Source organism: Triticum urartu, chromosome 3A (genome assembly GCF_056163025.1).
Source record: "Triticum urartu cultivar PI428250 chromosome 3A, HENAU_Tu73, whole genome shotgun sequence".
Lineage (NCBI taxonomy): Eukaryota > Viridiplantae > Streptophyta > Magnoliopsida > Poales > Poaceae > Triticum > Triticum urartu.
The window spans coordinates 490,356,790-490,383,481 of NC_141875.1; the positions used below are offsets into that span (position 1 = coordinate 490,356,790).

Consider the following 26,692-nt stretch of genomic DNA (forward strand, 5'->3'; position numbering starts at 1 on the left):
CACATTTCTCCGATTTGGGTTCGAGCTTATCAGGTTGAAGCTTTTTCACATAAGCATCGCAGCCCCAAACTTTCAGAAACGACAACTTTGGTTTCTTGCCAAACCACTGTTCATAAGGCGTCGTCTCAACGGATTTCGATGGTGCCCTATTTAACGTGAATGCAGTCGTCTCTAAAGCATAACCCCAAAACGATAGCGGTAAATCTGTAAGAGGCATCATAGATCGCACCATATCTAGTAAAGTACGATTACGACGTTCGGACACACCATTACGCTGTGGTGTTCCAGGTGGCGTGAGTTGCGAAACTATTCCGCATTGTTTCAAATGTAGACCAAACTCGTAACTCAAATATTCTCCTCCACGATCAGATCGTAGAAACTTTATTTTCTTGTTACGATGATTTTCAACTTCACTCTGAAATTCTTTGAAATTTTCAAATGTTTCAGACTTATGTTTCATCAAGTAGATATACCCATATCTGCTTAAATCATCTGTGAAGGTCAGAAAATAACGATACCCGCCGCGAGCCCCAACATTCATCGGACTGCATACATCAGTATGTATTATTTCCAATAAGTCAGTTGCTTGCTCCATTGTTCCGGAGAACGGAGTCTTAGTCATCTTGCCCATGAGGCACGGTTCGCAAGCATCAACTGATTCATAATCAAGTGATTCCAAAAGCCCATCAGTATGGATTTTCGTCATGCGCTTTACACCAATATGACCTAAACGGCAGTGCCACAAATAAGTTGCACTATCATTATTAACTTTGCATCTTTTGGCTTCAATATTATGAGAATGTGTATCACCACAATTGAGATCCAACAAACCATTTTCATTGGGTGTATGACCATAGAAGGTTTTATTCATGTAAACAGAACAACAATTTATTCTCTTGCTTAAATGAATAACCGTGTTGCAATAAACATGATCAAATCATATTCATGCTCAACGCAAACACCAAATAACACTTATTTAGGTTCAACACTAATCCCGAAAGTATAGGGAGTGTGCGATGATGATCATATCAATCTTGGAACCACTTCCAACACACATCGTCACTTCACCCTTAACTAGTCTCTGTTCATTCTGCAACTCCCGTTTCAAGTTACTACTCTTAGCAACTGAACCAGTATCAAATACCGAGGGGTTGCTACGAACACTAATAAAATACACATCAATAATCTGTATATCAAATATACCTTTGTTCACTTTGCCATCCTTCTTATCCGCCAAATACTTGGGGCAGTTCCGCTTCCAGTGACCAGTCCCTTTGCAGTAGAAGCACTTATTCTTAGGCTTAGGACCAGACTTGGGCTTCTTCACTTGAGCAGCAACTTGCTTGCCGTTCTTCTTGAAGTTCCCTTTCTTTCCCTTTGCCCTTTTCTTGAAACTAGTGGTCTTGTTAATCATCAACACTTGATGCTCTTTCTTGATTTCTACCTTCATCGATTTCATCATCATGAAAAGCTCGGGAATCATTTTCATCATCCCTTGCATACTATAGTTCATCACGAAGTTCTACTAACTTGGTGATGGTGACTAGAGAATTCTGTCAATCACTATTTTATCTGGAAGATTTAACTCCCACTTGATTCAAGCGATTGTAGTACCCAGACAATCTGAACACATGCTCAGTGCTTGAGCTATTCTCCTCCATCTTTTAGCTATAGAACTTGTTGGAGACTTCATATCTCTCAACTCGGGTATTTGCTTGAAATATTAACTTCAACTCCTGGAACATCCATATGATCCATGACGTTCGAAACGTCTTTGAAGTCCCGATTCTAAGATGTTAAGCATGGTGCACTAAACTATCAAGTAGTCATCATATTGAGCTAGCCAAACGTTCATGACGTCTGCATCTGCTCCTGCAATAGGTCTGTCACCTAGCGGTGCATTAAGGACATAATTCTTCTGTGCAGCAATGAGGGTAAACCTCAGATCACGGATCCAATCCTCATCATTGCTACTAACATCTTTCAACTTAGTTTTCTCTAGGAACATATCAAAAATAAAACAGGGGAGCTAAACGCGAGCTATTGATCTACAACATAGATATGCTAATACTACCAGGTACTAAGTTCATGATAAATTTAAGTTCAATTAATCATATTACTTAAGAACTCCCACTTAGAAAGACATCCCTCTAATCTTCTAAGTGATCACGTGATCCAAATCAACTAAACCATAACCGATCATCACGTGAAATGGAGTAGCTTTCAATGGTGAACATCAATATGTTGATCATATCTACTATATGATTCACGCTCGACCTTTCGGTCTCAGTGTTCCGAGGCCATATCTACATATGCTAGGCTCGTCAAGTTTAACCTGAGTATTCTGCGTGTGCAAAACTGGCTTCCACCCGTTGTAGATGGACGTAGAGCTTATCACACCCGACCATCACGTGGTGTCTGGGCACGACGAACTTTGGCAACGGTGCATACTCAGGGAGAACACTTTTATCTTGAAAGTTAGTGAGAGATCATCTTATAATGCTACCGTCAATCAAAGCAAGATAAGATGCATAAAAGATAAACATCACATGCAATCAATATAAGTGATATGATATGGCCATCATCATCTTGTGCTTGTGATCTCCATCTCCGAAGCACCGTCATGATCACCATCGTCACCGGCGCGACACCTTGATCACCATCGTAGCATCGTTGTCGTCACGCCAATCTTATGCTTCCACGACTACCGCTACCGCTTAGTGATAAAGTAAAGCATTACAGTGCAATTGCATTGCATACAATAAAGCAACAACCATATGGCTCCTACCAGTTGCTGATAACTCGGTTACTAAACATGATCATCTCATACAATAAAATTTAGCATCATGTCTTGACCATATCACATCACAACATGCCCTGCAAAAACAAGTTAGACGTCCTCTACTTTGTTGTTGCAAGTTTTACGTGGCTGCTACGGGCTGAGCAAGAACCGTTCTTACCTACGCATCGAAAACCACAACGATACTTTGTCAAGTTGGTGTTGTTTTAACCTTCGCAAGGACCGGGCGTAGCCACACTCGATTCAACTAAAGTTGGAGAAACTGACACCTGCTAGTCACCTGTGTGCATAGCATGGCGGTAAAACCAGTCTCGTGTAAGCGTACGCGTAATGTCGGTCCGGGCCGCTTCATCCAACAATACCGCCGAACCAAAGTGTGACATGCTGGTAAGCAGTATGACTTATATCGCCCACAACTCACTTGTGTTCTACTCGTGCATATAACATCAACGCATAAAACGTAGGCTCGGATGCCACTGTTGGGGAACGTAGTAATTTCAAAAATATTCCTACGCACACGCAAGATCATGGTGATGCATAGCAACGAGAGGGGAGAGTGTTGTCCACGTACCCTCGTAGACCGAAAGCGGAAGCGTTAGCACAACGCGGTTGATGTAGTCGAACGTCTTCACGATCCGACCGATCCAAGTACCGGACGCACGGCACCTCCGAGTTCAGCACACGTTCAGCTCGATGACGTCCCGCGAACTCCGATCCAACAGAGCTTCACGAGGGAGTTCCGTCAGCACGACGGCGTGGTGACAGTGATGATGTTGCTATCGACGCAGGGCTTCGCCTAAGCACCGCTACGATATGACCGAGGTGGAATATGGTGGAGGGGGCACCGCACACGGCTGGGAGAGATCAACTGATCAACTTGTTTCTAGAGGTGCCCCCTGCCCCTGTATATAAAGGAGCAAGGGGGGAGGCCGGCCGGCCCTCTATGGGCGTGCCAGGAGGAGGAGTCGTCCTCCTAGTAGGAGTAGGACTCCCCTTTCCTACTCCTATTAGGAGGAGGAAAGGAAGGAGGAGAAGGAGAAGGAAGGAGAAGGAGGAAAGGGGGGCCGGGCCCCTAGTCCAATTCGGTTTGGGCTAGGGGGGCCGCGCGCCCTGCCTCCTCTCTTCCACCACTTGGCCCATGAGGCCCATTACTTCTTCCTTGTATTCCCGTAACTCCCCGGTACCCCCGAAAATACCCGAATCACTCGGAACCTTTCCAATGTCCGAATATAGTCATCCAATATATCGATCTTTATGTCTCGACCATTTCGAGACTCCTCGTCATGTCCCTGATCTCATCCGGGACTCTGAACTACCTTCGGTACATCAAATCACATAAATTCATAATATAATCGTCACCGAAACTTTAAACGTGCGGACCCTACGGGTTCGAGAACTATGTAGGCATGACCGAGACATGTCTCCGGTCAATAACCAATAGCGGAACCTGGATGCTCATATTGGCTCCCACATATTCTACGAAGATCTTTATCAGTCAGACCGCATAACAACATACGTTGTTCCCTTTGTCATCGGTATGTTACTTGCTCGAGATTCGATCGTCGGTATATCAATACCTAGTTCAATCTCGTTACCGGCAAGTCTCTTTACTCGTTCCGTAATACATCATCCTGCAACTAACTTATTATTTGCAATGCTTGCAAGGCTTAAGTGATGTGCATTACCGAGAGGGCCCAGAGATACCTCTCCGACAATCGGAGTGACAAATCCTAATCTCGGAATACGCCAACCCAACAAGTACCTTCAGAGACACCTGTAGAACACCTTTATAATCACCCAGTTACGTTGTGACGTTTGGTAGCACACAAAGTGTTCTTCCGGTAAACGGGAGTTGCATAATCTCATAGTCATAGGAACATGCATAAGTTATGAAGAAAGCAATAGCAACAAACTAAACGATCAAGCGCTAAGCTAATGGAATGGGTCAAGTCAATCACATCATTCTCCTAATGATGTGATCCCGTTAATCAAATGACAACTCATGTCTATGGCTAGGAAACATAACCATCTTCGATTAACGAGCTAGTCAAGTAGAGGCATACTAGTGACACTCTGTTTGTCTATGTATTCACACATGTATTATGTTTCCGGTTAATACAATTCTAGCATGAATAATAAACATTTATCATGATATAAGGAAATAAATAATAACTTTATTATTGCCTCTAGGGCATATTTCCTTCAAAAGCAACGTCACATTCAGGCATCCAGACATACTTGACATGCTTCTGGAGGAGGTTGGAAAGAGGCTTTGCAATCTTAGAGAATTTCTCAACGAATCTTCGACAATAGCTTGCAAGCCCAAGAAAACTGCGGAGCTGCTTGACATTCTGAGGAGGCTCCCAATTCACAATTGCAGAAACCTTCTCGGGATTAACAGCGATGCCCTTGGCGGAGATGATATGACCAAGGTAGAGGACCTCATCAAGCCAAAACTCACACTTTGAAAACTTCGCATAGAATTGATGCTCTCTGAGTCTGTCGAGTACCAATCTCAAATGCTTGGCATGATCCTCCTTATTCTTGGAAAGACCAAGATATCATCGAGATATACCAGGACGAAATCATTTGTGTAAGGGTTGAAGATGAAGTTCATCATGTGAGAGAATGTTGGAGGAGCATTGACAAGGCCGAAAGACATGACAGTATATTCATAAGAACCATAGCTTGTTCTGAATGCTGTCTTGGGGATATCTTGTTCACGAATGCGAATCTGATGATAACCCATACGGAGGTCAAGCTTGGAGAATACTTGAGCACCCTTAAGTTGCTCGAAAAGCTCATTGATGTTGGGAAGTGGATACTTGTTCTTTATTGTCTTCTTGTTCAATGGACGGTAGTCGACACAAAGTCGTTCCGTTCCATCCTTCGTCTTGACAAAAAGGACACCACAACCCCATGGAGATGAACTCGGTCTGATCAGACCCATGCGCTCTTGTTCATCGAATTGTTTCTTCAAGTCCTCTGGTCCAAGCTTGTAAGGACGTTTGCAAACAGGTTCTGTGCCAGGCTCAAGATCGATAACGAATTCGACTGGACGGTGAGGAGGCATTCCTGGAAGCTCTTCTGGAAAGACGTCTTGATATTCACAAACGACTGGAATCTGAGAGATGGCATTCAACTCGCCCTTCTCATTGAGAGAAAATAGTCGAATGGTATCATCCCGAGCGGCATAGATGATCACATCCTCAGAAGAGTGTGCCAATTGAATCTGCCTGGCAGCACAATCAAGCTGAGCCTTGTGCTTAGAAAGCCAGTCCATGCCAAGAATTAGTTCAATATCCGAGTCACCAAGAACAATTGGAGAAGACAAAAACTTATAGTCGCCCATCTCGGTAGACACATCCAGGACGCAATTATTAGATGTCATTTGCTTACCCGGGGGGGACAATCTTCAACAGGAAATGAATCTTCTCGGTCACAAACTCATGCTTGGCAACAAAAGGTCTTGGAATGAAAGAAAGCGATGCACCAGTATCAAATAATACTTTTGCAGGAAAGGAGTTAACTGGAAGGTTACCCATGATCACTTCTGAACAATCCTCTGCCTGAGCTGCGTTCATCATGTTCACCTTAGCATGCTTGGGATTATGCTTGACCACTGCATTGCTGGAAGATCTCACAGGAGGAGGAGGCGGAAGGCGCCTTTGGTTGAAGCATTTGTTTGCATAGTGCACTTTCTGCTGACACTTGTTGCAAGTAACCTCTGAGAGCGGCCGATGATAAGGAGCACTTGACCTTGGAGTATGAGACTGAGCTTTGTTCTGATAGCCTGGGTTGGGTGGGTGGGAAGATCCATTGCCACCTTTTCTCTTCTGTTGGTAGGGCTGATGAAACGAAGGAGGAGGAGGCAACCAGAACTTCTGTTGCTTAGCTGCCACTTGTGATGATTGAACTGCATCCCTGACTCTCTTCTTAGATGCCTCACACTTGAGCTGAGCAGCTTCTTGCTTTAGTGCCATGTTGTAGAATTCATCAAACTTAGTCGGCTCAAGAAGCACGAGAGCTAATTGTAGATCTTCTCTGAGGCCACCTCTGAATTGATAAATCATACTCTTTTCATCAGGGACGTCTTGTTTAGCGAAGCGAGCAAGTTTCTAAAACTGGATATTGTATTGATACACGAACGTGCTGCCTTCCTTGAGATTGCGGAACTCCTCACGCTTGCTCTCAGCAACACTTTGTGGGATGTGATGAGCTTCGAAGTCTCGATAGAAATCATCCTAGGTAATCACACGACCTCCTTTGGAATCTCTGTATTGTTGATACCACTCAGTAGCTTGATCCTTGAGTTGAAACGAAGCAAACTTGACAAAGTCCTCAGGTCTGACATTGCTACATTCAAAATGTTTGCAGATGTCTACGAGCCAATCGTCGGCATCTGTGGCCTCAACACAGTTGCTGAAGGACTTCGGCTGGTTGTGAGGAACTGGTTGAGGGTAGCAAACTGAGGCTGATTGTTGCCTTGACCTTGATTTCCTTGGTTGCCTTGCCTTTGGTTGCGCTCTTGCAAGAGTTGCATAAGCATTTGAGTGTTGGCGTTGGTGGCTGCCATGACAGCTTGCCATGCCTCCAGAGGTGGAGGTGGTGGCGGATTCTGACGCGTTGGAGGAGCCATCCTGGAGAGGTTGACATCCGTTAGCATCTTTAAAGACATATATTCAAGCTGAATCAATGGATCGAAATTGCAACATATAGTCTTAACATTCGAACAAGGATGAACGAATGAATTCCAAAGTAAATCATCACACATCCATAAGTTGAGAAGCCACTTAGATAAAGTTAGATGAATAAAGCAACAAGGTACATATATGAACAAATAAGTGGTAAGGATTACCCAATCACAAACCAAATATCTGCGGGAAGAAATACTAGAGCTACTTGAATTCCCACCTATAAAACTCCCGAAACTTTCTGGTTATGCAATCAGGTGTTGGGGACACAGGGGAAACATAATATCTCACCCAAAACTAACAAATCCTACATCCAGTTGTATCCATCCTTCAACACATAACCAAGAAACCTTCGGAAATCATGTACCACAACCTTCGAAAAGCATCCGTTATACAAGTTATGGCAATACTCCCAAACTCCTGCCCCAGTAATGGGTGGCGTCGAGGTTATCTCACCAACAACTGCATAAAAAAGATTTTCGATGTCGGCGAACTCAGGTATTACAGAACTGCAACGATAAAATTGTGACGACAACACCTCGGAGCTCAACTCCTCGGGACACTGCCACAACCCCTAAATGTCAGGAGGCACCAAGAACAATGTTCTCGTCACAAAACCATCGAAACGATTCCAAGATACCCGCGTGATCCTAAAAAAATTCGTGAAATTTAAGGAGAGAAGAGTCAAAACTTCTACGTCAGGAGGCCTCACCAGAGCGACGAAGGGACTGAGGAGTAAAAAGAATCCTACTCTCCGATATATATAATCCTAATACTCAAAACATTTTGTTCTAGACGCAACAACGTCAGCGATTCGATCAGGCAGGGGGCTCCTAAGTCGGGGAAGGCTCTGATTACCAACTTGTAACACCCACAATGCGGCTATATCTCCCACGTGTCGGGGCACGAGTTAGAGGCATAGCCACATGGTAGGCATGTCGCAAGAGGGGTAATCTTTACACATCCCATGTACTTAATAAGAAAGGGATAAAGAGTCGGCTTACAATCGCCACTTCACACAATACATAAATAATCCATACATCATTCAAGGTACAAACAAAGGTCTGACTACGGAACCAAAACAAAGAAAGACAACCCCAAATGCTAGATCCCCGATCGTCCTAACTGGGCTCCACTACTGATCATCAGGAACGGAAACATAATAGTGACCCAAGTCTTCATCGAACTCCCACTTGAGTTCGGTAGCATCACCTGCACTCGTATCCTCGGCACCTGAAACTGTTTGGAAGTATCTGTGAGTCACAAGGACTCAGCAATCTCACACCCGCGAGATCAAGACTATTTAAGCTTAAGGGTAGGAAAGGGTAGTGAGGTGGAGCTGCAGCAAGCACTAGCTTATATGGTGGCTAACATACACAAAAGGGAGCGAGAAGAGAAGCAACGCACGGTCGAGAAACTATAAGTGATCAGGAAGTGATCCTGAAACTACTTACGTTCAAGCATAACACAAGACTGTGTTCTCTTCCCGGACTCCGCCGAAAAGAGACCATCACGGCTACACACGCGGTTGATTCGTTTTAATTAAGTTAGGTGTCAAGTTTTCTACAACCGGATATTAACAAATTCCCATCTGCCACATAACCTCGGGCACGACTCTTGAAAGTTTATACCCTGCAGGGGTGTCCCAACTTAGCCCATCACAAGCTCTCACGGTCAACGAAGGATATTCCTTCTCCCGGGAAGACCCGATCAGTCTTGGAATCCCGGTTACAAGACATTTCGACAATGGTAAAACAAGACCACCAAAGCCTCCCGATGTGCCGACAAATCCCGATAGGAGCTGCACATATCTCGTTCTCAGGGCACACCGGACGAACACTACGTACAACTAAAACCAACCCTCAAGTTTCCCCGAGGTGGCGCTGCAAGTGGCTCTGTTTTGGACCAACACTAAGAGGAGCACTGCCCCGGGGGTTTAAAATAAAAATGACCCTTGATTCCACGGAACCCAAGGGAAAAGGCTTAGGTGGCAAATGGTAAAACCAAGGTTGGGCCTTGCTGGAGGAGTTTTATTCAAAGTGAACTGTCAAGGGGTTCCCAATACACCCAACCGCGTAAGGAACACAAAATCAAGGAACATAACATTGGTATGACGGAAACTAAGGCGGCAAGAGTGGAACAAAACACCAGGCATAAGGCCGAGCCTTCCACCCTTTACCAATTATATAGATGCATTAAAGTAAATAAGAGATAATAATGATATCCCAACAATATCCATGTTCCAACAAGGAACAAACTTCATCTTCACCTGCAACTAGCAACGCTATAAGAGGGGCTGAGCAAAAGCGGTAACATAGCCAAACGACGGTTTGCTAGGAAAGGTGGGTTAGAGGCTTGAAATGGCAATATGGGAGGCATGATATAGCAAGTGGTAGGTAGTGCGGCATAGCAATAGAGCGAACAACTAGCAAGCAAAGATAGAAGTGATTTCGAGGGTATGGTCATCTTGCCTGCAAAGTTCTCAGAGTTGTCGAAAGCTTGATCCTTGTAAGCGTACTCAACAGGTTCCTTGGTCACGTACTCGTCTCCCGGCTCTACCCAAAGCAAGAACACAATAAAAGGACCAACAATCAATCAGAGTGCAATGCACAAGCAACATGATGCAAAATATGGCATGATATGCGAGATGTGATATGCAATGCATATGCGTGCTCCGGAAGGAAAAGAAAGATCAAGGCATCAACTTGGCAAACGAAGTATGCCGCTGGAAAGATGAGATGATTTTGGTTGAAATCGATATAAAGATCACCAGAAACGGATGCACGGTTTGCAAATGGCAAGCAAAACAAGAATGACACAATTTTGCGATTAACAGCACGATGCCATCTAGAATGCAACAAGAAACTAAGTTACTGTACCCCAACATAACAACAAAGTATATGGAAGTGATGTACACAAGATGCTTGACAAAACATATACACTGAGCTACGGCTAAATCACACAAGAGCAGGTTCAAACAAGCATGGAAAAAAGTGCAAAAGATATCAGCTTCACAGACTTAGTGAAAATACTAACATGGCATAAACAGCATCAGAAAGCAATGTTTAGAGCTAGAAAACAACATGCTACAGGAACATATCATAACAAACAAAGGCATGGAATGAACCTAATAAATGCATAGATCAAAAGTCCCTTACTAAACATGAGCCAAAAAGGCACATAAGATATGATGGCACCCATGTAAACATAGCAAGTTTTATTAACAGTTTCAGACTTAGCAGAAAAACAGAGCATGGCATAAACAGAAATATGATGGCAACTTTGCAAGCTCAAATCACTCACCACAGAGCATTGCATGACAAGATAAGCATACTAACAACAAGAATACATGTTCATGAAGATAACCATGGCAAGATCAAGTTCATAGCATGCATGGATCACTAGCAACAACCATGGCAATATTGATTAACATGTTAACATTCTGCCAGGAACATTTTATAGCAAAAGTAGAGAAAGAACAAGACATGCTAGAGCACTCCATAATTGCAAACAGGGGCATGGATGGATAGAGCGTAACCACATGTTCAAAACACCTTTACTGAAGTATCTCAAAACAAGCATGGATATCACTGTAGCATCAAGTTTACATGGCATCAAAATAACAGCAGGAAAGGACTTAGCAAAATCCTAAGTCCCTGGAAATAGCAACATTGCAAAGGCTACTTTGCATGCTTGTGCTAGTCACCACATTGATCACAAAACTGCAAGACAAACTCCACCGTAAATATGGCATGACATAGTTCAAAACACATGTAGAGCTCATGCCCATATGAAGCACACATCAAATGTGACAAAAATGACAAATCACCATGATATGATAAGTAACAGTAGTAAAAAAATTTATAGCACTCTTGCATCAATTATTAGATCATCAGGATGAACTCAAACAAGCATGCCACAATGGAATGAAATGAAGAGCATCTCACAATGAACATTTTGATAAATCATATGCACGATTTGGAGCTACGGTCATCGAGATATGATGCAAAGAAGGAGGCATAAAAATATTAGGGACTTGGGGGAATTTCGGGGTCAACCTCAACCGAAACTGGATCTAGGGTTTGCACGGATCCCGAGGTTCGCCGGAGATGTCGCCGAAGGAGCGATCGGAGTGGAAGAAGATGACCGAAGAAGCGGGGGAGGGCGGATCCGGCCGGCTCCTCACCGGATCTGCCCGGCAGGGAGGCCGGCGACGAGGCCAGGCACAGGCGGCGGCGCCGATCCTGCTCCGCGGTGGGCCGAGGCGGCCCAGTCGAAGATGACGGTGGCGGGTGGCGTGACGGCGCGGCGACGACACTGAGGCGGCAGGGCGGCGGGTGGCGGCGCCCGGTGGCGGAGACGGCAACGCGGCGAAGGCTTGCGGCAGTGGGGTCGGTGAGGGAGACTGGGCGGCGAAGGGAGGCGGCGGTTGCGGTCCCGGCGAGGCCCGGTTCGGCCACGGGGCGGGCCGGATCTGGGCCCCGGGCGACGGCGGCGATGTGCGTGCGGTGGAGGCGAGATGGCGCGATCTGATTGGTCGAGGGCGGCGGCGGACGCGTCCGGATGTCCGGCGGCGCGAGGGTTGGATCTAGGGTTGGACTGCGTGAAAATTTTGGAGGGAGCACCTATTTATAGATAGGAGGAGGTAGGAGTGTCCAAATGAGGTGTAGTTTTTGCCCACACGATCGTGATCCGACGACGGAGGACATGGAAGTGGTTTAGATGGGTTGTTGGGACGTTTTGGAGGGGTGTTGGGCTGCAACACACAAGAGGCTTTTGCGGTTCCCCGGTTAACTGTTGGAGTATCAAACGGACTCCAAATGGAACGAAATCTGACAGGCGGTCTATCGGTGTACCAAGGCCACTTGGCAAATCTCGGTCCATTCCGAGAACATTTAACACCCGCTCACGAAAAGAGACAAGAGGGGTGCGCCGGTGCATGTAGGAGTGTCGGATTGCGAAATGGACAACGGGGAAAATGCTCGGATGCATTAGACGAGCACGTATGCAAATGCGATGCACATGATGCCATGATATGAAATGCATGACATGAACAAAATGCAATACGAAGACAAAAACCCAACCACGAAGGGAATCTCATAACTTAAAGCCGAAAATGGCAAGAGTCGGAGTTACAAATATGGCAAGTTACATCCGGGGTGTTACAGTTGTCTAAATCTGTAGAGACAGCACCATATGAGTTATGGAATGGGAAGAAACCCAACTTGTCACATCTCAAGATTTGGGGTTGCGAAGCTTATGTAAAATGTCTACAACCAAATAAGCTTGATCCCAAAGAAGACAAATGTTAAGTTGTAGGATATTCCAAAGAGATAATTGGGCATTCCTTCTACCAAAAGTCCAAAGACAAAGTATTTGTTGCAAAGAATGGGAACTTTCTCGAGAAGAAGTTTCTCGCCAAAGAAATCAGTGGGAGGATAGTACAGCTTGACGAGATTACTGAATCTTTAGAAGTGAACAGGACTAACGAAATGGAATCTGTTCTAGAAGTTGTCCACACGACTGAACCAGAAGTTATTACACCAGTTATAGAAATTGTAGTTAAGACTATAACTGAACCGCGTAGGTCAGGAAGAGTTACCGGACCTCCTAAATGGTTTCACAATTAAATGTTAATCTTAGAGGAAGATGAACCTGCGTACTACAGAGAAGGCGATGGCGGCGCCCAGCTCAAAAGAATGGCTTAAAGCTATGCAATCCGAAATGGAGTCGATGTACTACAATCAAGTTTGGAACTTGGTTGATCCTCTAGAGGGTGTGAAACCCATACAATGTAAATAGATCTTCATAAGAAAAACAGATGCAGATGGTAATAGATCTTCAAAAGAAAAACAGATGTAGATGGTAATCCTGCTAACTATAAAGTAAGGCTAGTTGCGAAAGGATTTTTGCAAGTTGAGGGAGTTGATTATGACGAAACTTTCTCACTAGTAGCCATGTTCAAGTCTGTGCGGGTCATGATGGCAATTGATGCATACTTCGACTATGAAATATGGCAGATGGATGCAAAACTGCTTTCCTAAATGTAAATCTCAAAGAGGATGTATATATGATACAACCAGAAGGTTTTTTCAATCCTAAGGATGTCGGTAAGGTGTGCAGGCTTCAAAGATCTATCTATGGTTTGAAGCAAGCATCAAGGTGCTGGAATCAACGTTTTGATGAAGTGGTTAAATAGTTTGGCTTCACTAAAAATCATGAATAAGCTTGTGTATACAAGAAGTTTAGTAGGAGCTCTATAGCATTTCTAATCTTATATGTAGATGGCATATTGTTGATTGTAAATGATATAAGTTTTCTTAACATGATAAAGGACTATTTAAAGAGTGTGTTTTTAATGAAATACTTAGGTGAAGCATCTTATATATTAGGCATAAAGATCTATAGGGATAGATCGAGACATCTAATTGCTCTAAGCCAGAGCACATACATTGACAAGGTTTTAAGATGTTTAAAATGGAGAATGCAAGGAAAGGTTTTCTCCTAATGTCACATGGCACAACACTTAGCAGAAATCAATGTCCCAAGACAGTCGATGAGCGAGTGCAGATAAGTGGAGTTCAATATGCCTCCGCAACTGGATCCATCATGTATGCTATGATATGTACTAGACCATTTATTTATTATGCGCTTAGTGTTAGCAAAAGGAGAAAGGACATGCTCCTTGTGCACGGAGGAGATGAAGAACTCATTGTAAATGGTTACTCCGATGCTAGCTTCAAGACTAATATAGATGACTATAAATCTCAATCAGGTTATGTTTATACCCTTAAGGGTGGTGCGGTGGTTTGGGAGAGTCTCAAGCATAACACTGTTGCGGATTCTACGACAGAAGCAGAGTATATTGCGGCTTCAGAAGCATCAAAGGAGGCAGTCTGGATCAAGAAGTTTCTTGAAGAAGTTGGTGTGGTCCCAAGTGCAATGAACCCAATGGTGCTCTATTATGACAATAGTGGTGGTGTTTCTCAAGCAAAGGAACCAAGATCCCACATGAAGACCAGACATATTGAGCGTAAGTATCACATTATCCGACAGTATGTCGAAAAGGGTTTAGTGAAAGTTCTCAAGGTTCACATAGATTTGAATGTGCCAGACCCAATGACAAAGGCTCTACCACGAGCAAAGCATGAGCAACACCGGATAGCCATAGGTGTTAGAGAAACTATGTAAACTAGATTATTGGCTCTAGTGCAAGTGGGGACTGTTGGAAATATGCCCTAGAGGCAATGATATTGTATTATTATGTTTCCATATTCATAATTAAGAGTTTATATGATGTGCTATAACTGCTATGATCCTGGAATGTGTGATTCAGTGAAAAACTCATATGCACGTGCGGAATGATAAACGGTATAATAATATTCCTAGTCTCGCCTCTAAGACTGGCTCAAGTGTTGTTGATGATCATGGGTCACCGGCACCGCCGTCGCCTCCATGGTCATTGCCGTAGGGTGCAGATGTTAATAGGCCTACAGCCCTTCATTGATCGCGGCTCAACCACGCCCGCTTCTGTCGCCGCCCACAAGGTACCATGGTCGATAGCTCATATGAGTCCTTATACAATAACATCATATGTTCATCGAACAATGAATCGTCCAACGATTGGGATTTTGTGGTTGCTACTATGGTCGTCAATGAGCACATTTCTAGGATGCGTCCAATGTTCAGGGGATCGATCCCAGGTCATGCTCCGACGTTGAATCGTAGTAAAGAGAGCGGCCATTGCCTGCTCTATATCATTTCTGGTGCACGTCCCCACTCTTCAATGCGAAGCTTTTCCGGCGACGCTTTCGGATGACGAGGCATGTGTTCAACCGTATTAGGGAGGGAGTGGCGGAGTCTGATGATTACTTAGATGCAAGAAGAACGATGCCCTCAGAAGGGCTGGCTTCTCCTCTTATCAGAAATGCACTGTAGCTATTCGGATGCTTGCATACAAAATTCTTGGTGATCTTGTGGATGACTATGTCTGCATGAGTGAGTTCACATGCCTTGCATCATTGTACAAGTTCCGTAAAGTTGTGGCTGCAGTGTTTGGCCCGAACGATTTGACAGAAGCAAATGTTGCAGATACAGTTGGGTTATTGGCAGTCCAGAGGCTTTCCGGGAATGCTTGGTAGCATAAATTGTATGCACTGGAAGTGGAAGAATTACCCATTTGCTGGCAGGGGCAGTATAAGGGGCATATTAAAGATTCCACGGTCATGCTTGAAGTTGTGGCATCACAAGATATCTCGATTTTGCACTCTTTTTTGGCATGGCAGGTTCTCACAATGACATCGATGTGCTTCAATAATCTCCGGTGTTCGCATGGCTTGCAGAAGGCAACTTCCCAGAGGGCAACTTTGAGGTCAATGACCACCACTACAACAAAGGATACTACTTAGTTGATGGTATTTGCGCTCAATGGTCAACTCTTGTGAAGACAATCTCCTACCCCGTAGGAGAGAAGCAGGATAGGTTTGCCCAAGCACGAGAGTGCTAGGAAGGATATGGAGCGTAGAACATGGAGTCGGCGAAGATGTGGGAGGTGATTGACTATTTGTATGATCATGCACAAGATGAAGATGAGCGTGATGACAGCATCTTCGACCAAGGGTTTGATTTTCACGAATGTTGAGCCTGAGCGTGGATAGACAACTTCATCATGAAAAGCGTGATTGGACCACTCACATTCAACTTCAAAATGATTTGGTTAAGCATCTGTGGACTCACCATGCAACAATAAATGTATCAAATCTTTTTCTTTTCAATGTACTTGTGATAATTTCAAATTCATTTGATTGTAAACCATGAGATTATATTTAGTTGTAAACTATTTATTGTGATGTAAAACTAGATGATTTTTTATTTGTATCCATATGCATAAATGTAAAATGTTAAAATTTGGACAAAAACCAGCCAACTAGACCAAATGGGTTTTTGGTTCAGCCAATCGGCACACTAGCAGGTTAGACATGGATGAGGGTGGACATTGCCCCCTTCGGCCGACCCAAACAAACAAAAAGCGGGTTAAAATGATTCGGACCAGCGACCTCGCGCACGTAGTACCACGGGTGTAACCAGCACGCCACCACACAGGACTTGTTAAGAATGAACTTTTGCTTTCTTTTACCTTTTACCTTTTTCTGTTTTCCTTTTTTGTTTTCTATTTTTCCCTTTTACTGTTTTTTCCATTTTCTTCTTCCAAGTTCGATGAACTTTTTTTTCAAATCGATGAACTTTTTCAGATTTGTGATTTTTTTTTCAAATTCGATGAACTTTTTTCAAATCTGATGAACTATTTTCAAAATCAATGAATTTTTTCAAAATTTGATGAACTTTTTTCCAATCCAATGAATTTTTTTCAAAATCTGATGAACTTTTTTTCAAAATTTGATGAACTTTTTTTCAAATTTGTTGAACTGTTTCAAAAATCGATGAACTTTTTTTCAAATCTGATGAACTTTTTTTCAATTTCATGATTTTTTTCTGGAAAAGTCTTTGGTCAGATGGTTAGTGGCCAAATGGTCAACGGTCAGCTAGTCCATCCAACCGAACGATCAAACTGGACTACGGAGGGAGCGATGCAGGAAGCGACAGAGCGAGGGACGCAGTGTTCACGTGTATTTGGGCCGGCCCACTCGAGGAGGCGCATGAGCGCTCGGCCAACCTGGCGCTTAAGACCGGACCTCCTATAGGCCGCTCGCTGCGGCAAAGTGTCGGCGCTTCGCACAAGAGCGGCTAGCGTGGGCTGGCCCATTTACAGTGGCACGTGGCGGCACGTTCCCGAGATGGAAAATCACAAAAACGAAAATAGCAGGTTAGACATGGATGAGGGTGGACATTGCCCCCTTCGGCCGACCCAAACAAACAAAAAGCGGGTTAAAATGATTCGGACCAGCGACCTCGCGCACGTAGTACCACGGGTGTAACCAGCACGCCACCACACAGGACTTGTTAAGAATGAACTTTTGCTTTCTTTTACCTTTTACCTTTTTCTGTTTTCCTTTTTTGTTTTCTATTTTTCCCTTTTACTGTTTTTTCCATTTTCTTCTTCCAAGTTCGATGAACTTTTTTTTCAAATCGATGAACTTTTTCAGATTTGTGATTTTTTTTTCAAATTCGATGAACTTTTTTCAAATCTGATGAACTATTTTCAAAATCAATGAATTTTTTCAAAATTTGATGAACTTTTTTCCAATCCAATGAATTTTTTTCAAAATCTGATGAACTTTTTTTCAAAATTTGATGAACTTTTTTTCAAATTTGTTGAACTGTTTCAAAAATCGATGAACTTTTTTTCAAATCTGATGAACTTTTTTTCAATTTCATGATTTTTTTCTGGAAAAGTCTTTGGTCAGATGGTTAGTGGCCAAATGGTCAACGGTCAGCTAGTCCATCCAACCGAACGATCAAACTGGACTACGGAGGGAGCGATGCAGGAAGCGACAGAGCGAGGGACGCAGTGTTCACGTGTATTTGGGCCGGCCCACTCGAGGAGGCGCATGAGCGCTCGGCCAACCTGGCGCTTAAGACCGGACCTCCTATAGGCCGCTCGCTGCGGCAAAGTGTCGGCGCTTCGCACAAGAGCGGCTAGCGTGGGCTGGCCCATTTACAGTGGCACGTGGCGGCACGTTCCCGAGATGGAAAATCACAAAAACGAAAATAGCAGGTTAGACATGGATGAGGGTGGACATTGCCCCCTTCGGCCGACCCAAACAAACAAAAAGCGGGTTAAAATGATTCGGACCAGCGACCTCGCGCACGTAGTACCACGGGTGTAACCAGCACGCCACCACACAGGACTTGTTAAGAATGAACTTTTGCTTTCTTTTACCTTTTACCTTTTTCTGTTTTCCTTTTTTGTTTTCTATTTTTCCCTTTTACTGTTTTTTCCATTTTCTTCTTCCAAGTTCGATGAACTTTTTTTTCAAATCGATGAACTTTTTCAGATTTGTGATTTTTTTTCAAATTCGATGAACTTTTTTCAAATCTGATGAACTATTTTCAAAATCAATGAATTTTTTCAAAATTTGATGAACTTTTTTCCAATCCAATGAATTTTTTTCAAAATCTGATGAACTTTTTTTCAAAATTTGATGAACTTTTTTTCAAATTTGTTGAACTGTTTCAAAAATCGATGAACTTTTTTTCAAATCTGATGAACTTTTTTTCAATTTCATGATTTTTTTCTGGAAAAGTCTTTGGTCAGATGGTTAGTGGCCAAATGGTCAACGGTCAGCTAGTCCATCCAACCGAACGATCAAACTGGACTACGGAGGGAGCGATGCAGGAAGCGACAGAGCGAGGGACGCAGTGTTCACGTGTATTTGGGCCGGCCCACTCGAGGAGGCGCATGAGCGCTCGGCCAACCTGGCGCTTAAGACCGGACCTCCTATAGGCCGCTCGCTGCGGCAAAGTGTCGGCGCTTCGCACAAGAGCGGCTAGCGTGGGCTGGCCCATTTACAGTGGCACGTGGCGGCACGTTCCCGAGATGGAAAATCACAAAAACGAAAATAGCGCTATCACTGTAACTCGAACACGCGACTTTGCACTAATTGGACTGCCATGCAAACCACTACGACGTAGACGTTCTCATGTTCAATTAGCAGCGCGACTGTTAAAGACGTACACAACAGAGACAAAACTTAAACATTAATTCGCAAAAAATCTCAAAAACTACAGTCCATTTATTGGGTGGAACCGACGACCTCCTACAACTGAATTTTTTTCGAAATTAAGAATATTTTCTTCAAAACAAAAACATTTTCCGAATTTTCGTACAAATTTTGTAAAACAGGAACATTTTGATGATGTGAACAAATTTGAAAAAGGGGAACATTTCTTGAATTTGTGAACAAAAAATAAAAATGATTACATTTTTAAGATTTCCAGAACATTTTCTGAATTTGTGAACAAAATTGAAAAACATGAACTATTATTGAATTGTGAACAAATTTGGAAAGCTGGAACATTTTTTTTTCAATTCCCAAACTTTTTTTGAATCTTGAGAACAAATTTTGAAATGGAGAACAATTTTGAAAAATCCTGAACAAATTTGGAACCGCGAACAATTTTTTAAAGCACAAAACATTTTTTAAATCTTGAGAACATACTCTGAAATGGCGAGCAATTTTGAAAAATCCTGAACAAATTTGGAAGCGCGAACATTTTTTGAATACGTGAACAAAAAATTGAAATCCGATACATTTTCTGAATTTTGAAAGTTTTATACTTTTTTGTAATGAGAACAATTTTCGAATTTTGAGAACATTTTTTGAAAACATGAACAAAATTAAAAAAAAATCAAAAATTTTTATAGGAAGAGAAGAAAAGAAAAAGAAATAAAAAAGAAAATCGTAAATATTTTGTAAAACTGCAAACATGTTCTGAAAAAGAAAAATAAACTTGAAAAATAAAATGAAACGAAAAACAAAAAACGTAAAAATCAAAAAGAAACAGAAACAGAAAAAAAAGAGAAATAAAAAAATAGAAAGCCAAAAAAGAACCAGAAAAAAACGATACAGGAAAAAACCCGGTTCAGGGAACTTTCTAGAAGGTTCCCAAAACCGGTTGGACACATTATGTGTAAGTGGGCCGGCCAATGTCTGTCGCTAGCTGCGCTGCTCTGTGCCATCGCTCGACAGTTCGCCAAAGCGAGCGGCGAATAGGATTTTCCGCTTAAGACACCTCAAAAAAAAGGCGCTTAAGGCGCTGAAAAGGAGGTCCCTAAAATTACGTCTGTTTGCCTAGGCCGGTTAGAGTTGGCACTAGCTCAACGGTGGGAAAAGGGAGGTATTCACACGGACTACGCCTGTCATATTTCCGACGATAGAACCAATGACTATATGTTTATTTCAAAACAAAATTTGGTCAACATGATCCTTGGGATCACCTATAACTTATAGCCTTAATGTGGTGTCTGCTGCAGCTCCAGAGTTCACAATCTGGGCCTGGAATTCATGACAAGCTACTCCTAAATCAGTGAATTCGTTAATGAGACCCTTAAATAATATCTCTAGCGAGCACTTGAAATTTTGTGAGCAGCTTTTGTCACCCTCGTCAACATCTTGCACTCCGTCTCCAGCAAGGCATCCAACTTGGGCACCGCCCATGTAAGCTTTGCATCCTACGAGGATGTCACGCCCATACTTCCGGAAATGTCCACCAATGAAGTGCTCAAAATGCTGCAAAATGTTGTAGCCAGGTCAAATGCATGAATAGTCTTCGTAATACCTCTTACATTTTGGCACAGAGGGAGTAGATCATACACAGCACAACTGGTTCACCAAACACATTCTTCACAAACGAAATTGTATGACATCATGTGCAGATTTCCTGCCATGTTGTTAGCTATGCCTGTGCATGTTATGGTAACCATTGGATCCTGGCTACTTTTTGTCCATGACACATTTTTCTTTGACCTCCTATTGAGTTACCGTTTCAGACATTACATCTGTTTGTTTGCACGATTAAATATTTCTAACCGGGTTTCCCTAAAAAAAATCTGACCAGGTGAGACCTGGGGATGGTTGTCAGCGCTATTTTGCTTCAGAAGGTAAAAAAAATTATTGTTCCTCAAAAAAATAAGGTAATCTGTGCTGCATCCTACAGCCGTACGTGGTTGGATTTTACCCCTATTGCTATTTTGTTCAGAAAGGCACCAAGCCTTGTCAAAGTACAGAGGAAATGTGAAAAAACACGCTAATACGTAAGGTATCAATTAAGCTGGTCCTCAAAGATGGTTAAAAAAACTAAAAAACCCTGGCCTTAAGCAATGAGATTCAAACTAAAAAATGCATGGATTCTACCATAAAAAATTAACAACCTGCTCTCAGGAGATGAACAAACGTAACATATAAAATTGCACAGATTGTGCCAATCAAGCAAGCAGCTAAGAACCTGTCCTCAGGTACAGATAAACCTCCAAGAGATCGGTACTGGTTTGTAACAGAGGAAAGGGGTGCGAAAGTGTGTGTGTGTTGGGGGGCGGGGGCGGGGGCGTCTATGTTTAGAACTTCTTGTAGCGCGTCATGGCATACGGAGCACCGGGGCACTAAATCATTTGAACAGAATTGAAAAGTTGGTACCCAATGCAAAAAAAAATGATGAGGCCCACAGTTCAAGCCATCCTTGTGTGAACGGCGTGCGCTGGTACAAAACATTGCGGGCAAACCATTTAACTGCTGGGATGGTGCGTGTGCTGACCGTGTGACATCATATGTCAGCCAAATGAAGTGTGTATCCAACACCAGGGATAGTGAGACATTTCTGACATCCAGAAAACTAGAAAAGGAAAACATAGCACCAGTGTATAGATATTCATACCTTTGGTGGATTGCGAAGAGAATACAGCATGGTTCTACAGGATAGCAGAAAAGTCTCTTCATTATAAGCCAGGGACTGCTTCTCCCCAAGGGGTGTGTTAGCATACATCGAATGACCAGGTTCATTGAAATAAGGTTTAGCATTCAGCACCAAGGCTTGAATGGAGACCAGGACCTGCAACATAGTTGAAGTGGATGGGTTCCACATCTCACACCCACTACCAGTCCATGTGTTTAAGAGGCTAAGGCAGACTTTCCCACAGGCATAGAGATTTGGATTAAGCCGCAGACCTCCAGAGCGGTAATTCACTTGCTGAAAATAATAGTCACATATATACATCTCAAATTCTCACATCCATGCTTCGAATAGAGAGAGAAATGAAGAATGAGCTATACTATGTGTGTAGATGACATCAAAGAATACTTACAGGAGGTTTACATGGATACTGGGAAGGGAAATAGACATCAAAAAAGAACAACCCGTCATGGTAAGGAGTGCCTGCAGGCCCAACTATGACAGCTCTAAGCAGGTCCATTCTATCCTCATAAGCTCTTACAAATATTGTATCTGTTCAATTTGGAGAAAACTAGCAGTCAGTACATGAAACCACTGTACTCCATGAGTCCATGTTAGTTGCCAAATTATATCCAAAAAGGTTACATTTGGCTAGCCTGAACTCGATGTCATTTCAAACATGCAAATGTAGTTGTAAACATCAATCGCCAGTACACTCGCTGTGGACGCACAAAGGGAGGAAAGGAAAGGCAATAGAAGAAATGTGCAACGTCTTTGGCAAATAGACCATAAATATTTTGTCCCTTACCTGGTAAATCTTTCCCTAGAACTTTCCATTCATGCTGAATTCTCTTCACCCAGTCCTTTGATGGCTGTTAAAGTGACAACTTAGTACTGAAGTAAGAAGATGGAATGCGGACAGAGCATCAACAGAATACAAAGCACTACCTTCTTCACGGTCCGAAACTTCAAATAAAAGTGATCACTGTGGTCACCAACAGTATCAAACTGCTTAAATGCCTTATACTTTTCCTCAATTTCACTTTCCACAATCTTAACTTGCTGCCGCTGCTGCGTTGAATCAGCAGGGGCCACATGTCCCCTTGGTAAATACAACCCCACACTAGGTGGAAAGCCGTAATGATCCACATTCAAGTTAAAGCTGCTATCGTTTTCCATCAGAGGAGTGTTGTAACTATAGTTACTGAAATCATCTTCATCATAAGCGTAGTGTTCCTCTCCAACTGCCCCCAAAACATCATCAAAATAAGCTGGAGGCAATGTACCTGTATGGTAAGTTCCTACGCTTTGCCATGGATAAGAAGCAAAAGAACTTGGGCCAGCAAAATCCGTAGGCAAGCCATAAATTGGAAGTTTGGGACCTCCATAGTAAGTTCCCAGGGCATCCCACGGATAAACAACTTTGGCAGAAATAGCACTTGGGCAAGCAATGTCCTCGGCCGCCAAGCCAATCTGAGTGTTCCAACAGAGAAGCATGTATCAATCAATGGTAGATTGCACAAACCAATGGCACCAAAAGTAAGCAAGTACGCAAAGGACCCACCTTTGCATTCTTCCAGCAATTTACAGGATGACCAACAGCTTGTTTATTCTTGTAATCTGATGTCTTTGCATCAATGATTGTAACTCCGTCATGATCATCATCAGCATCAAGTTCGATTATTTCATGAGGAGCAACCTGTTTATTAAACATGTGACGGTTAAAAAAAGAGGCTGTGTGGTACATTCACAGCATGAACTTCTTTGAAGACTAAAAGAAATGCCAACCATTGCACTCCCACATTATACAATGCGATCACGCACTTATGTTGATTTTGTGGGGGCAGGAGAGAAAGAAAGAGAGATTGCCATGCATTTTGCAAAAGGCAAAGCGAGAGAAACATGACAGCCTCATTTGGTTTCCAGTTGATGTTCTTGTAGTTTTGTTTACATTTGTGTATGTATTGTTGATTCTTCTTTTATTGATAGAGACTAACTTTCCCACATAAAACTAACAGCATAACTGTTAGGCACTGTGGCGCTCTTTACAAAAAGAAGCCACATAACAAGACTCTAGTTCGTTCATACAGGGATAATGTATCATCTACTATATATAGTTATATACCAATATAAAAAGACCCAAAGGGGCAGATCCAACTAATCTCGGCCATCAAACCATGTGCATCTAATGACCTACATTGCTCCAATGGTGAGTACTCAACATGTTTAGCGTGCAATCATTATCATACCAAATATTAACATTAGCACAAACCGTGCAATTAATACTACCTTCCCTAAAAACATATCCTACCTAATACATCAGCATGCAATTAATGTCACCTTTTTTAACTCTCAATTAATACCCTACATGATATCAACGTGCATTGCACATGCGCATTTACTAGAATATTTAGATTGCTATTACTAGAATATTTAGATTGCTAAGTTGAAACTAATACCGTTAGATTTTTCATGAGAAATATGTGCATGCTATAAAAGTTCATAATTCTCTACTAACATGTGCCTACAAAAATTAATGCAAAGATGAATGTTGGAAATCGTGAGATGTCTAAATGTCATCTAGGAGTATTTACAAACGGATGTGAGTATTAGAAAGAGAGTTGGCTATACTCAGCTGCAGAAATTGCAAATGTTTTGCAAGAGGTAAATCCATGAAACATAAAAACGGTCAAATCACTGTTTGTCAAAAGAAAAGTCAGATGACACCCTATCGCTTCACATTCATCTGACTACTGAGGATGCTGGGGCATATTACTACCTTCCATGAAGTAGTATTTCTGATGATATGCCTCAGTATCCTACTACCTTGGACAGAAATCACAGCTTATGCCAACCGTTAATATTGAGGCAAAAATCCTACTAATCGAAGGAACAATCATACAAAATTCATTCGAACCAGTACAATACTCAATCGGACAGTCAGAAACGTGGGACTGGGACCAGCCACCTGAAACTATAACTGAACTTGTACAGATCATGCAAACATCATACAAACAATTCGAACATAACCTAGATAATACGTTTAAACTTACGGCACCAAAAATGCATCGCAACCCTAATCCTCACCACACCATGCGTGCGGGTTGGGATTTCACCATCGAGCATCGAACAGTCCACGACAGCTCGACAGAGGAAAAAAAAGTACTTAAAAAGGCAGCCGCCTTTCCAGGCTCCACATCACCTGGGCCCGCTTCCGCTTCTGGCTGACGGAGTTCCATCCAGCGGCGACCTCCGGCGGCACCTCGACGACGTCCGGGTCGTCCAACACCAAGCTTCCCCCGAAGGGATAACTCCTGCGACCAAAACCAACATCCGAAACAAAAGACCCATCAGAAACCGAACCGTACCAGGGGAGCGCGGCGGGTGGAGCGGAGAAGGGCGGCGCACTCGCCTGGAAGATCCCTCCGCCATGGGAGGGGGGAGGCGGCAAATGCGCTCGTCGGCGACGGCGGCGGGCTGCGCGCGTGATGGGGGGTTCTGTTTTGGGTGCGCCGGCGCGTGCGGGGCGAGAGAGATTTTTGCGATAAAAAGCGTGAGGAATAGAAGGGAAGGGGAAAGAAAGGGTCCAAATATTTTGGCCTTTCCTTTCCGCTTTGGTTCGTGGGATTCGGAAAGAGTGGGGCTCCCTCTTTCGGGCCAGGGAAGTGGGCCTGGCCTGACGCGAATCTGGCGTGTGGGGGCACACCGGTCAACTGGAGGTGTGGATGGGTGGGGGGTCCGGGCTGGTCCCTTTGGTTTGTTTGGTGATTCGTCCTTCTGGATAACCTGCGGATCTTTCCAAGGTTGGATGATTTGGTTTTTTTTGGGGTAGGTTGGATGATTTGGTGATATAGTACTTCCTCCATTCAAAATAGATGACTCAACTTTGTACTAAAATTAGTACAAAATTGAGGCATCTATTTTGGAATGGAGAAAGTAGTTGTCTTGCTCTGACTTTTCCGATCCAAATGGAGAGATCCAAGGGCAACTCTAACACGAGGACCCATTTCCGCATATATATGTTCGCTCGCATGTAACTTAAAGCACTCCTCGGCCAGACCCGTTAGGAACAGTCGAGTCGGCAGTTTTCAGCGTGTCAGCCTGGGTCGAGCGGGCACCCTTATTTCTCGCCTTAAGCGAGACGAGGGGGAGCTCTCGTGTCGGGGGAGCCCTGGATGGGCCAGCCCATCTGAGTAGGAGGCCACAGTTTGCTTGTTTTTTTATTTGTTTTATGTTCTCAATTTGGCTTTATTTTTGTACTTTTTATACTTTATATATTACAAAAAACACTTCAAAAATGTTGAGCAAGTATTTGAAAAATGTTGAATAAGTATTAAAAATATTTAAAAAGTATTTGAAAAATGTTGATTAAGTATTAAAAATGTTGAATAAGTATTTGAAAAATGTTGAACGAGTATATGAAAAATATTGAACAAAATATTTGAAAATGTTGATTAGGTATTAAAAATGTTGAACAAGCATGTGAAAAAATATTGAATAGCTATTAAAAAATATTGAACGAGTACTTAAAAAATATCGAATAAATATCTAAAGATTGAACAAGTATTTGAAAAATGTTGAACAAGCATTCAGACAATGTTCAACGTGTATAAAAAATGTTTTTGACATACACGAAAATGCAGAGTGAAAGCAAAAAAACAAACATAATAAAAAACAAAGGAAAAACAAAAATGGAGAAGAACAAAGAAAACCAAACAAAAAATGAAGAAGAAAAAAGAAAACCAAACAAAAATGAAGAAGAAAAAAGAAAACCAAATAAAAAACAAAGAAAAAGCCTATAAAAACAGAAGAAAAACCCTTTGAAAAATCAATGGAAAAACAGGTTGTGTTC

The 26,692-nt window shown here is 42.8% G+C and overlaps 1 protein-coding gene across 1 annotated transcript; it reads right to left on the reverse strand.

Moving 5' to 3' along the window:
• Positions 1-20,319: 20,319 nt before the first annotated feature.
• On the reverse strand, positions 20,320-25,438 carry LOC125544567 (putative ubiquitin-conjugating enzyme E2 38). Its single transcript, XM_048708300.2, has 8 exons — positions 25,253-25,438; positions 25,043-25,154; positions 23,405-23,539; positions 22,789-23,313; positions 22,649-22,712; positions 22,253-22,392; positions 21,826-22,137; positions 20,320-20,684 (listed from the first exon to the last, which is right to left on the reverse strand). The coding sequence occupies exons 1-8, from the start codon at positions 25,270-25,272 to the stop codon at positions 20,400-20,402; spliced, it is 1,593 nt and encodes a 530-aa protein (XP_048564257.1). The 5' UTR covers positions 25,273-25,438; the 3' UTR covers positions 20,320-20,399.
• Positions 25,439-26,692: the final 1,254 nt, after the last annotated feature.

Bases quoted from the DNA above. Each gene is read 5' to 3' on its own strand.
- LOC125544567 (XM_048708300.2), bottom strand. From the start codon at position 25,272: ATGGCGGAGGGATCTTCCAG. The intron at 22,393-22,648 runs GTAAGGGACAAA...CAAATTGAACAG, and splicing joins TCTAGGGAAAGATTTACCAG to ATACAATATTTGTAAGAGCT. The intron at 20,685-21,825 runs GTATGAATATCT...AACATTTTGCAG, and splicing joins CTCTTCGCAATCCACCAAAG to CATTTTGAGCACTTCATTGG.